The sequence below is a fragment of the Piliocolobus tephrosceles genome, chromosome 7 (assembly GCF_002776525.5).
Source record: "Piliocolobus tephrosceles isolate RC106 chromosome 7, ASM277652v3, whole genome shotgun sequence".
NCBI lineage: Eukaryota > Metazoa > Chordata > Mammalia > Primates > Cercopithecidae > Piliocolobus > Piliocolobus tephrosceles.
The window spans coordinates 126,641,719-126,654,102 of NC_045440.1; the positions used below are offsets into that span (position 1 = coordinate 126,641,719).

At 37.8% G+C, this 12,384-nt stretch overlaps 1 protein-coding gene across 11 annotated transcripts in view; it reads left to right on the plus strand.

Annotated features, from left to right (window-relative positions):
* TBC1D31 (TBC1 domain family member 31) overlaps positions 1-12,384 on the plus strand; it is a 79,194-nt gene that overhangs the window by 29,092 nt on the left and 37,718 nt on the right. For all 11 annotated transcript variants that reach the window (XM_023224507.1, XM_023224517.1, XM_023224546.1 and 8 more), the window contains 4 exons: positions 1,134-1,334; positions 5,389-5,565; positions 9,414-9,493; positions 9,571-9,717. In XM_023224507.1, coding sequence (XP_023080275.1) covers positions 1,134-1,334; positions 5,389-5,565; positions 9,414-9,493; positions 9,571-9,717 — 605 coding nt within the window. The remainder of the gene's footprint in view (positions 1-1,133; positions 1,335-5,388; positions 5,566-9,413; positions 9,494-9,570; positions 9,718-12,384) is intronic.

The following is a 12,384-nucleotide window of genomic DNA, read 5'->3' on the forward strand; positions in this document are numbered from 1 at the left end:
CTATGGAAAGGGTACAGGAAGGCAAACCCTCCACCCTCCTTGTTCCTGATAGCCAGTGTGGAGGCAAAAGTTAGGAACTGTCTGTCTTAGTCTGTTTTGTGCTGCTGTATTGGAATACCACAGACTGGGTAATTTATAAATAACGTTAAGTTTATTTCTCACAGTTCTGGAGGCTGGGAAGTTCAAGATCTAGAGGTTGGCATCTTTTGAAGGCCTTTGTTCTCTGTCATAATATAGTAGAAGGCCTCATATGGGTGAGAAAGGGAGGGAGGAATGGGAGGGGACAAGAGGGAGGCGAACTCATCCTTTTATACCAAACCCACTCCCATAATAACAGCATTAATCTTTTCATGAGGGCAGAGCCCTCATGCCCTAGTCACCTCTCATTAGGCCCTATCTGCCAACACTGTTGCACTGAGCAAGTTTCCAATACTTGCTGTTGGAGAGACATATTCAAATTATATCGTTGTCTAATCCTCTCTGTCCCCTGCATGATCTGCCTGTGGGAAGGGAAGATTCTTAGGGCACCTTTCCATAGTCCACCATGATAGGTTCCTTGCTGATTCTGATTAGATCCAGGGCATCATCAACATGAGCCATAAGTTGTGATTTTAAAATATATAATATCAGGCCTGGCGCAGTGGCTCATGCCTGTAATCCCAGTACTTTGGGAGGCCAAGGCAGGCAGACCACCTGACATCAGGAGTTTGAGAGCAGCCTGGCCAACGTGGTGAAACCCCATACCTACTAAAAATACAAAAATCAGCCAGGCATGGTGGTGCATGCCTGTAATCCCAGCTACTCGGGAGGCTGAGGCTGGAGAATTGCTTGAACCCGAGAGGCGGAGGTTGCAGTGAGTGGAGATCGTGCCACTGCACTGCAGCCTGAGCAACAAGAGTGAAACTCTGTCTCAAAACAAAAATAATAATAAAATAAAACATATCTCACTGAGAATAGAATTTCCTCTAGGTGTCCCCCTCAAAATATATGTATTTATATACACACACATATATATACACACACACGTACATACACAAACATTGCATACATGTAAAGACATGTATATAGTATGACTTTCAGACATTCACTGTCACATGTTTTTAGGAGTTTATATTTTTTCTCTCTACTCTTAGGTTCTTGGAGTACTAAGTCAAGATGGTATTATGAGATTTATCAATATACAGACTTGTAAACTTCTCTTTGAGATTGGGAGCCTTGATGAAGGAATTAGCTCATCAGTAATTAGCCCACATGGACGGTACATTGCATCTATTATGGAAAATGGAAGTCTAAACATATATTCAGTTCAGGCTTTAACACAAGAAATAAATAAGGTATGTATGATCAAGTAATCAACATCAGCTTTTTATAAACACTTACCTATTATATCATCAAGAGTAAAATCTTTATGCTACTGTTTCTCACTTACCTGGAACTTATCCATTTTTCTGGATACATGTTGTTGCTCTTACTCCGAAAGCCACATCTCTGACCTTGATTTCTCACATATGCTCTATTCTTAAATTGTTGCCCTCCTGAGGGACATCTCCGTTTGATGTCTCTCATTTAGGTGTTACTCATTATCTCCTTCCCAAAGGAGTTCTTCAATCCTAGTTTCTTCAGTTTTGTCCCATGTTTTCTTCCCATCTCATAAGCTAGAAACCTTGAAGCTCTATGACTTCCTATGCCTTTATTTTCTAAATCCAGTCAATACTAAGTCATATAACTTTTTTTTTTTTTTTTTTTTTTTTTGAGACAGAGTTTTGCTCTTGTTGCCCAGGCTGGAGTGCAATGGTGCGATCTCAGCTCACTGCAACCTCCACCTCCCGGGTTCAAGCGATTCTCCTGCCTCAGCCTCCTGAGTAGCTGGAATTACAGGCGTGCGCCACAATGCCCAGCTAATTTTTGTATTTTTAGTAAAGATGGGTTTCACCATGTTGGTCAGGCTGATCTCGAACTCCTGACCTCATGATCTGCCCACGTTGGCCTCCCAAAATACTGGGATTACAGACGTGAACCTCCGCACCCGGCCCAACTTCTTAAATTTGAAATATCTATAAATGTGTTGCCTATTCTCCACCTCTGTAATTGCTATCTTCGTATTGGTCTTCATTAACTACTCTAGACTAACGATAATTTAAAGAAATATCTTAAACTCAGAGCCCTCAGTGCCTGCCCTGCCCATCCTACCATCTTCTAAAATAATTCATCATCATTTCTTAACTAATGCTACTTTAGTGGCTTCCTTCCTTCACCTGTTGAATTAAGTCCAGACTCTTCTGCCTGGCTCTCAGTGTTCTCTCTAATCTTGTCTACCTGTCTAACTTATTTCCTCAAACTTATAACTTCCCTCATTATCCCCATAGACACCATCCTTATTTCTGAATCTATTATCCACAGCATCCATTTCACTAAAATGCACGCCTCTCTTCTCTGGTTATTTAAAATTCCCCCAGCTAATGAGTCATGTTGTCCGTGTGTCTTCCAGTCTGGAATTGCACCTTGGTAGCTCTAACAGAGACTTTGATGATCACCTGGTCTAACCTTTTCATTTTACACAGGAAGAAATTCATGCTCAAACTTAATCACACAGCGAATAACTAGCAGTTCTGGGTGTTCCAGTTCTTCCAAGATCACATGAGATTGGGTGTATTTGGAGTAGCATTTGCCACCTTTTTTTATTCTAGAAAAAAGTTTGTGCCTCCTCCTTTTTGTTTTCTTTATCTTTTAAAAATTTATGCAAGTAGTGTCTTGTTGCAGAAAAAAATAAGAATATACAGAATAGCAAATACACAAATACAAATCACTGAACATCTCACCATTCTCAGATGATTCTGATTTACACGTTCCCAATTTCTTTTCTATGTGTGTAAAGATATACAGTCACTCCTCATTATTTGTGCATTCTATACATGAGAATTCACCTACTCACTAAAATTGATTTGTAACTTCAAAATTAATACTTGCAGTGCTTTCATGGTCATTCAGGGACATGCACAGAGCAGTGAAATTTTGAGTCACCAGATACCCTTGTTCCCAGCTGAAGTCAAACAAGGCAACACTCTGTCTTCTTATTTCAGCTCTCGTAGTGTAAACAAGTATCCATTTTGTGGTCTGCTTAATACCATTTATTTTTTTTTTTTCATTTTGAAGCTTTTTGTTAAGATTTTACTGTTTAAAGTGGTCCCCAAGCATAGCGCTAAAGCGCTATGTATTGTTTCTAAACACAGTCTGTGGCTTCCCTTATAGAGAAAATACGTGTGTTAGATTAACTCATTCAGGAATGAGTTATAGTCCTATTAACTGTGAGTTCAATGATAAGGAATCAGCAATATGTATTAAATAAGATGTCTTTAAATGGAAACACACATGATTAATTGATTAATGAGGTTCTCAGGAAACTGACTCTGTGTTTCCCCTAGGAGCAGTATTTCAGTATTCACTAATTGAGTGTTCATGGTGACTTTATAGAACCACTGCAAATAGTGAGAATTAACTATACGTATATGTTTGTGTGTGTGCGCGCGCACGTGTGTGTATGCATACTTGTCTGTAAACATACGGGATTATACTCTGCTGCTCTTTTGCCCTTTATATCATTATGTATACTATATAAATATATTTTTACATTATAATATGTGCTATATATTAATAAATTTTTAAAAATGTATTAATACCTGCTCTTACTGACAGAGTTTTCAGCCTCTGAATAGTCAGTTTTACAGTACTAGCTAAACCTTCTTTTTTTTTTTTGAGATGCAGTCTCACTCTGTCACCCAGGCTGGAGTGCAGTGGTATGATCTCGGCTCACTGCTGCCTCTACCTCCCAGGTTCAAACAATTCTCCTGCCTCAGCTTCCCTAGTAGCTGGGATTACAGGCACGTGCCACCACACCTGGCTAATTTTTGTATTTTTAGTAGAGATGGGGTTTCACCATGTTGTCCAGACTGGTCTTGAACTCCTAACCTCGGTGATCCACCTGCCTTGGCCTCCCAAAGTGCTGGGATTACAGGCGTGAGCCACTGTGTCCGGCCTTGCTAAACCTTCTTAATAGAGGCAGGCAGAGATCTGAGAAAAACTATGGTAAGAGTGAGTCATTGAGTTCCTTTCTGCTTGTTATCTGTTGAGCAAATTGAGATCACATGAATAGAAAAGCTAGCTTAGAAGTAGAATGATCTTTTTTATTTTTTGGACACATTCCCAGTACCATCAGTGTCTTTATGGCTGTTCCAGGCTACATTAATGTTCAGCTCTATATTCTCTGTAAATCGTAACTCACATTTGTCCCATTTTTGCCAGTTTTATTTTCTTGTCATTGGAAAATTTCTGGTACTGTGGTAATAGAGTAAATGAATTCTTACATGTTGAAGGTTTAACACTACAAAAGCATGTCAAGTCAGGTCATATCTCAGGTTCTTTTTGGGAGGTTATACTTCATGGTAGAAGATAAGGCTCAAACAGGGGAAATTGTGACATTACAATGGAAATTTTAATAAAAATGTAGAAGAATGGATTGAAGTCAAAAAATAGTTTAAGGATATTAAAGATGGGTAATATTCATAAGTCAAACCATTATTAATCCCATCCTATAGATGAATTGAAGAATTGAATCATAAACTGTAAATGGTCATTGTGTTTGAATTGTATTTAGAACTTAGAAAGCCTGAGTTACCTTATTTGCTCACTTCCTTTGAAGAAGGAAGATCTTTTGATTTCAAAGAGAATATTATTTATGGAGAAAATGTTCTAGTGAGTAATGTTACTTTAAGTAAATTGAAGTTGTTCAGGTTTTTTTCCCTGTCTGATGGGCCCATAAAAATGAAGGTATAGGTTCTAAGTCACATTGTCTGACCTGCTTAAGCTGTTGATACAATAAGGAACTAATAGTGATCACTAAGCAGATGAAAACATTTAACCAAGGGATAGAGAGGCAGAGGTTCCATGCTTCTAGAAGAAAATCATTTGGCAGTTTCCTCTTAGAAATTTCACTTGACCCCAAAGAATATTAGGGTACTTCTGTCAGAATTCTAGAGGGCCATACCGCTAACTGTACCTTTTTTGCTATAGGTAATAATCACCATACTAACTTCACCATGTATGTGTAAACATGATTTGGTATTAAATGATTTAAGGCCAGCTTTCAAGGAATAATTATATTTATTGCTATTGTTAATCATATATCTTTATTATGTTCTTCAAAAAGATTCAGCAGAAATTTGCTTTATTAGTCAAAGCAAATGTTCCTAGACATTTTACTTAGGTTTTTTGCCTGAAGAATAATTCTACATATTAAAGCATGTTATTAAAGCAAAATTTGAACATCATATATTAACAGGCCTATCTTCCAAGGATATCCACTAGAATACATATATTTATTTTTCCATTTAGCCACCTCTGCCTTTAGTGAAAGTTATTGAAGATTTGCCCAAGAATAAACTAAGTTCCAGTGATCTTAAGATGAAAGTAACATCAGGAAGAGTACAGCAGCCAGCAAAATCCAGAGGAAACAAAATACAAACTAGAATATTAAAGCAAGACCTGACTGGTGATTTTGAAAGTAAAAAGGTAAGAATATTTGGTAATTAAACTTTGTCATGACTCTGCTGTAGACAAGTCTTGTGATTTCTAAGCCATCACCACTCTTCCCTCTCTTGGGAATTAAAGAAAGAGAATAAATGAAGAGAATAAAGTTGTAAGTGAAATTATGCACAGGCTGGTCTCAATCCTGGCCTCAAGTGATCCTCCCACCTTGGTCTCTCAAAGTGCTGTGATTACAGGCATGAGCTGTCACACCCAGCCATATTATTTTGAGAAATAAAGAAAATATGGCTATTAATAGAGATGTTACATTATTTTCAAGGGATTTTAAAACTTTTTAATGACAAATATATACACACACATATACAAAGTACACATTAAGTATACAGCTCAGTGAACTTTCACAAAATGCACACACCGTGTTACCAGCACCCAGATCAAAAACTGGAACATTACCATCAGCTTCTTACTCCATTCCATACTCTCTCTCCCTTACCCCCGCCCACCCCAGAATAACTACTCAACTGATACACTGTAGATTAATTTAGTAAATACTGTCAGTTTTCCTAAGTGGTTGATTGAAAAGTAGTTGATTTACATTCCTACCAGCAGTATTTGAGAGTTCTAGTTGCTCCGCATTCTCGCTAATAATACCTGATATTTTTCACATTGATTTTAATATAGTGTCCTTCCTTATCCATGGTTTTACTTTCCATGGTTTTTTTTACATGTAGTCAACTGTGATCCAAATATATTAAAAGGAAGATTTCAGAAATAAACAATTCGTAAGTTTTAAATTGTACATCGTTCTGAGTAGCATGATGAAATCTCCTGCCATCTTGCTCTGTTCCACCTGGCACATGAATTATCATTTTGTCTAGCATAGTCACTCAGTAACCTCTTGGTTATCAGATCTACTGTCACAGTATCACAGTGCTTGTGTTCCAGTAACCCTTATTTTACTTAAAAAACTTCTGTAGAGCACAAAAGTACTGATACTGACATACCGTCAGAATTGTGCTATTTTATTATTAGTTATGATTGTTAATCTATTGTTGTGCCTAATTTATAAATTAAACTTTATTACAGGTATGTATATATAGGGAAAAACATAATATACTTAGGGTTCAGTGTTATCTGAGGTTTCAGGCATCTGCTAGGGATCTTGGAACATTTCCTCCTCAAATAAGTAGGGACTGCTGTAACTTCTTTTTTCTTTAAGCATTTTTTAATTGTAAAACTTGCAACACGGAAGAGTGTCTAAAGCAGATTACAGCTTAATGAAAAGTAAAAAAAGATTACTTATGTATCCTGTGTCAGGTGGCTGCAAGACCATCCTTAGGTTTGGTGATTTATTAGGACTCAGCATGTAGTCATATTCATAGCTATAATATATGAAAGTGAAAGGATGCAAAGCAAAATCAGCAAAGGGAAAAGACACATGGGGTGAAGTCCAGAAGAAACCGGGCACAAGCTTCCAGAAATCTTCTCCCACTGGAATCACAGGACATCCTTGATTCCTCTGTCAATGAAGTGTGGCAATACGTGTGAAGTATTGTCTATCAGGGAAATCTATTAGAGACCTGGTGCCCAGGACTTTTACTAGAGGCTGGTTCTGTAGGTACCCTGTTTTAACAGGTTTCAAATTTCAGACTCCCAGAAGGAAGGTGGGCATTCAGCATAAACCACATTGTACAAGCAGTTTAAACACCATGAGCCACTCTTTATTGGTTCTGGGGGTAGTGAGAACTCTCCTGAAATTCAACTTCTAGGCACCAGCCAAAGGCCGACCTTGCAAGTAAGTCTTCTAAGGGTAGCAGGCTCAGACCGGCTTGTGTTCACTTTTTTCTGCACATACCCATTTCCACATGAAGAAATAGAGCATTACCAGTAGCTTTGGAGCCCCCTGTGTGCTTATCCCCCATCACATTTTTCTCCCTACCCCATATATATAACCATTGTCCTCACTTTTGTGTTAATTATGCCCTTGATTTTCTTTATAGTTTTATAACCTCTTCGTGTAACTTTAAACAAAAGATTATTTCTTTAAAGAAAAAAACTGAATAGCAGACACAAGCCAAGCCTAGTTGTGTAAAGATTAGGCAATATTGCTCCTATTTAATGAATGCTTTATTGCAAAGATAAGCTGAATGGTATCTCTGAGATATTCTGGCTTCAGAGTTTGCAGGACCTTTTCTGGGAAAACTGGTGGGAATGGTCATGAGTAACTTCGGGAATTAAAAGGCTCATCATGTCAGGGTATCTGGCAGCATTGTAGTGTGGATCAAATCTGGATATCCTGCAGAAATATGTTGAGGAATGGAGCTGCTTCTGAGGAAACCATTGCCAGCTCTAAGAAGTAGGTCAAAATAGAACACTTCGATGGGGTGAAGTGCAAGTCCTCAACTAATCTTTGCATTAGCACGTGGAAAGGAAAGAAGGAACTTGATCACCTCATGGTCAAGAACAGATCAAACTGAGGCCAAACTCTCCAGGGCACATTTTGCTTTGTTTAAAAAGAGGCTTCAGTGGCAGCAGATATCTTGCTGACGAAGGCAGTCTTCCTGGATCATACTGCTCTCATTTGCTCTGGTTGCCCTCTAGACCTTTAACATGGCCCTCAAGTATCTTCATTCACCATCATCTTGGGTTTTCCCTTCACCCTTCTCTTACATCGGACTACGTGTTTCTTGTGGTAAAAAGAGCACTAAACTCAATCAGAAAGTCTGGCTTCGAGTCTTGAGCCAAGATTTAGCAGATTTGTGACCATAAGCAATTTACCAAACTTCTCATTTTCTCAAGTAAAGGAAGACATTTCATCTGTTTTATAGAGTTGTTAGATCCAGTTGAGATAATATATGAAAACAGCTCTATAATCCTAAATTCTATACAATATTTTTTATTAAGATAAAAATTGGCTTAAAATTAGGTATAAGGGACTATCAGCAGGAGCTGATGTCTGTTGGGATAAAATGATGTACTCCCGCATGTTTTTCTGCCAGACCTTTCCTTGATGCTTCAATGTTAGGAATTACCTAGAATTTTGAGGAAAGAGAGACGAGGGAGGAGCTGTCAGAATGGATTGCTCTTGATGCAGGGGTCAGCAGATGACAGCCCATGGGCCTAATTCAGCTATTCAAGCTAAGAATGCTTTGTGCATTTTAAAGTGGTTATATATAAATATATGATCTTGATTTTTCTTCTTGGCCCACAAAACCTAAAATATTTACTAACTGGCCTTTATTAGTCCTTTTTCACACTGCTATAAAGAATACTACCTGAGACTGGGCAATTTCTAAAGAAAGGAGGATTAATTGACTCACAGTTCCACATGGCTGTGGAGGCCTCTGGAAACTGACAACCATGGCAGAAGCTGAAGGGGAAGTGGACACCTTCTTCCCAAGGCAGCAGGAGGAGAGAGAGGAATATGTGGAGGAGGGACTGTCAAACACTTACAGGACCATCAGATCTCGTGAGAACTCACTATCATGAGAACAGCATGGGGGAACTACCCCCACGATCCAGTCACCTCCCTCCAGGTCCCTCCTTCAACTGTGGGGATTGTGGGGATTATAATTCAAGATGAGATTTGGGATTTGGGTGGGGACACAGAGCCAAACCACATCATGGCCCTTTACAGAAAAAGTTTGTCAAGCTCGTTTAGGGAAGGTACTATATCATGAACTTTACTGGCTATGTGTATGCATGCTCAAGAGAGGGAGAGAGGGGAGTGGGGAAAAGACCTCTAATACATAAATATGTCTTACTATGTGTTGTTTTCTAAAGTTGGAAAGTACTGTGGACTAGATTACCATTTGTCACCTTTTCAGTTTTAATGATCATGTCATTTATTAATACTATCTTTTTCTTTATAGAACGAGTTACCAGATGGATTAAACAAAAAGCGTTTACAAATCTTATTAAAAGGCTACGGTGAATATCCAACAAAATACAGGTACCATGTAAATTCTGTATGTTACATCAATTTTACTCAAAAACAATTTGGGGGGTTAAAATATATTTTTATTTCAGAATGTTCATTTGGCGCTCTCTGCTGCAACTGCCTGAAAATCATACTGCATTTAGTAGCCTCATAGATAAGGGGACTCATGTGACATTCCTCAACCTTCAGAAGAAATACCCCATCAAAAGTAGGAAACTACTCAGAGTATTACAGAGGTATGTTCTGTATATTGCAGCAACGTGTATGAGACCTGTAACTAATAACTGCAATGTTTTAAAATCTCCTGTTTATAAGATATTGTTTTGTTGGTTTGATTATCCTTATGTGATATGTTGGTTTAGTTTTTAAAATGTACATACACATATATTACATGTGAATATAGTTTGCGTCGTGTTCTAGAAAATAGGACTCTTTCAGATTAATCTAAAGGAACATCCCAGCACTTTGGGAGGCCAAGGCAGGCAGGTCAGCTGAGCTCAGGAGTTGGAGACCAGCCTGGCCATCATGGCAAAATCTATCTCTACTAAAAATACAAAAATTAGCTGGGTGTGGTGTGGGCATCTGTAATCCCAGCTACTTGGGAGGCTGAGGCAGGGAGAATCGCTTGAAACTGGGAGGCAGAGGTTGCAGTGAGCTGAGATTGCACCATTGCACTCCAGCCTGGGCAACAAGGCAAGACTCCGTCTCAAAAAAAAAAAAAAAAGAACAAAGAGGCATAGTGGAAAGAGCTTTGAATTTGAAGGCAAAAGACCTAGTTTTGAATTCTTATTCTACCACTTAATTATTGTGATATAGGACGTGTTATTTTACTTCTTAGCCTTAATTTTTTTATCTAAAAGTGGAAATAATAACACCAACATCATAAGACTATCGGGAAAATGAGATGAGAATCTCTTTGAGAATGCACATGCTAGAGTCCATTCCTAGGAGGCATCCAGTAAATGTTAATAATAACAGTAGCTCATCCTTTAACATGCCTTTCATGTGTTAGGCACATTTAACTTATTTTATAGGTAAGGAAACTCAGGCATAGAGAGACTAGGAAATATGATCAAGTCACAGCAGTGAGAGATCTAAGATTAAGCCCAGGTTCCAGAATTGAAGACTTTTTTCAAAACTAATTTTTATTATGAAAAATTTCAAGCATGAATAAAAAATAATGTAACAAATATCCCCATGCCCATCATCCAGCTTCAGCAATTGCCAACTCATAGCCAATCATGTTGGGTGAATATTCCCACTCACTCTACACTCCACATCCCAACATACACATACTCCCCCGGCTGAATATATACATATGTATCCCTAAAGGATAAGGACTCTTTTTCTTTAACATAAGTACACTACCATACTCACACACAAAAGAAGAATTAATAATTCTTCATTATGTTCAGATATTCAATCAGCATTCCTCTGATTGTCTTAAAAAATTTTCTTATGTAAACTTGTTCAAATCAGGGTTCAAACAACATGGACACATTACATGTAGTTGATATGCCACTGAGATTAATCTATAGACTCTGATACCTCTTTTTTTCTTACAATTTATTTGTTGGAAAAAACTAGGTCATTTAACCCATATGGCCCTCTATGTTCTGGATTTTGCTGATTTTATTTCATAGTGTTGTTTAACATGTTTCTCTTTCTCCTGAATTTACTATAAACTGACAGTTAGAACTAGGGGCTTGATCTGAGTGAAGGTTTTTATTTCCCCCCTTTGGTATTTGTTTCTTTGGCTTGCAAGAAAACTTCCTAGGTGGTTTTATATACTTCTGTTAGGTGGATTATAATTCATACCTGGCTGTCTCTCTTCTGGTGATGTTTTTGTCCATTGATGATTATTGCCTAGATCCATTATTTCACCAGAGATTATCTAAGCAGTGATAATATAATTCTACTCCTCATTTTATAGACCGGGAAATTTCTCCAAAGTAAAAGTTCTTAGGATCAACTATTTGGTTACTGGAAGATACAACCCATGTCGGAAAGGCACGTTAAATGCTTGGTATCTTTTTTTTTTTTTTTAACAGTTTTCAGAATAGTGGACTGATTACCTTGGAGCTCCCCAGAATGATCAGTGTATTGATTATGAACTCAGATGGAACATAGAGGCCTTTTCAGTGCATAGAACCAGGAGTTCATACTAATATTTTCCATTCAGATTTAAGATTACAAATTTGCATAACTTCTTTGATTTTATATTTGTATCTATTTTCTTATGCTAAAAATCTTGATTTCTAACAGCATTGACATAATTCCTTATTTTCTTTAACACACATGCACACACACACAGTCACACAATGGTTTTTAAGCTCTGTAACGTATGCTATATAATAAAAACTTTGTAACTGTAAATAATAACAATGTGAATATTATGATTATTGAAAGCAGTCCAAAATATCTTTTATAGTTCTTTTTGTCCTTAGGTTATATCCCACTAGGCATATATAATCAAATTATTGTTTTCATTTTTGTTTTTGTGTTTTGAGACAGGGCCTCGTTCTGTCACCCAGGCTGAAGTGCAATGGCATAATCATAGCTAATTGTAACCTCGAACTCCTGGGCTCAAACGATCCTCCCACCTTAGCCTCCCAAGTAGCTGCTACAGGTGTGCACCACCATGCCTGGCGAGTTTATCTTTTTTTAAGTAGAAATGAAGTCTTACTATGTGGCCCAGGCTCACCTGGAACTCCTGGGCTCAAGTGATCCTTCTGCCTCTACCACCAATGTATTCGTATTAATGGATTGGTATTGCAGGTGTCGGCCACCACACCCAGCCCAAATTATTGTTTTAAATGACTTGAAATAACTCCTCTTCATATGATAATGCCACTAACTCACTACACAGGTTAATTTGTTTCATTTGTTTTCAGTTTTTTGAA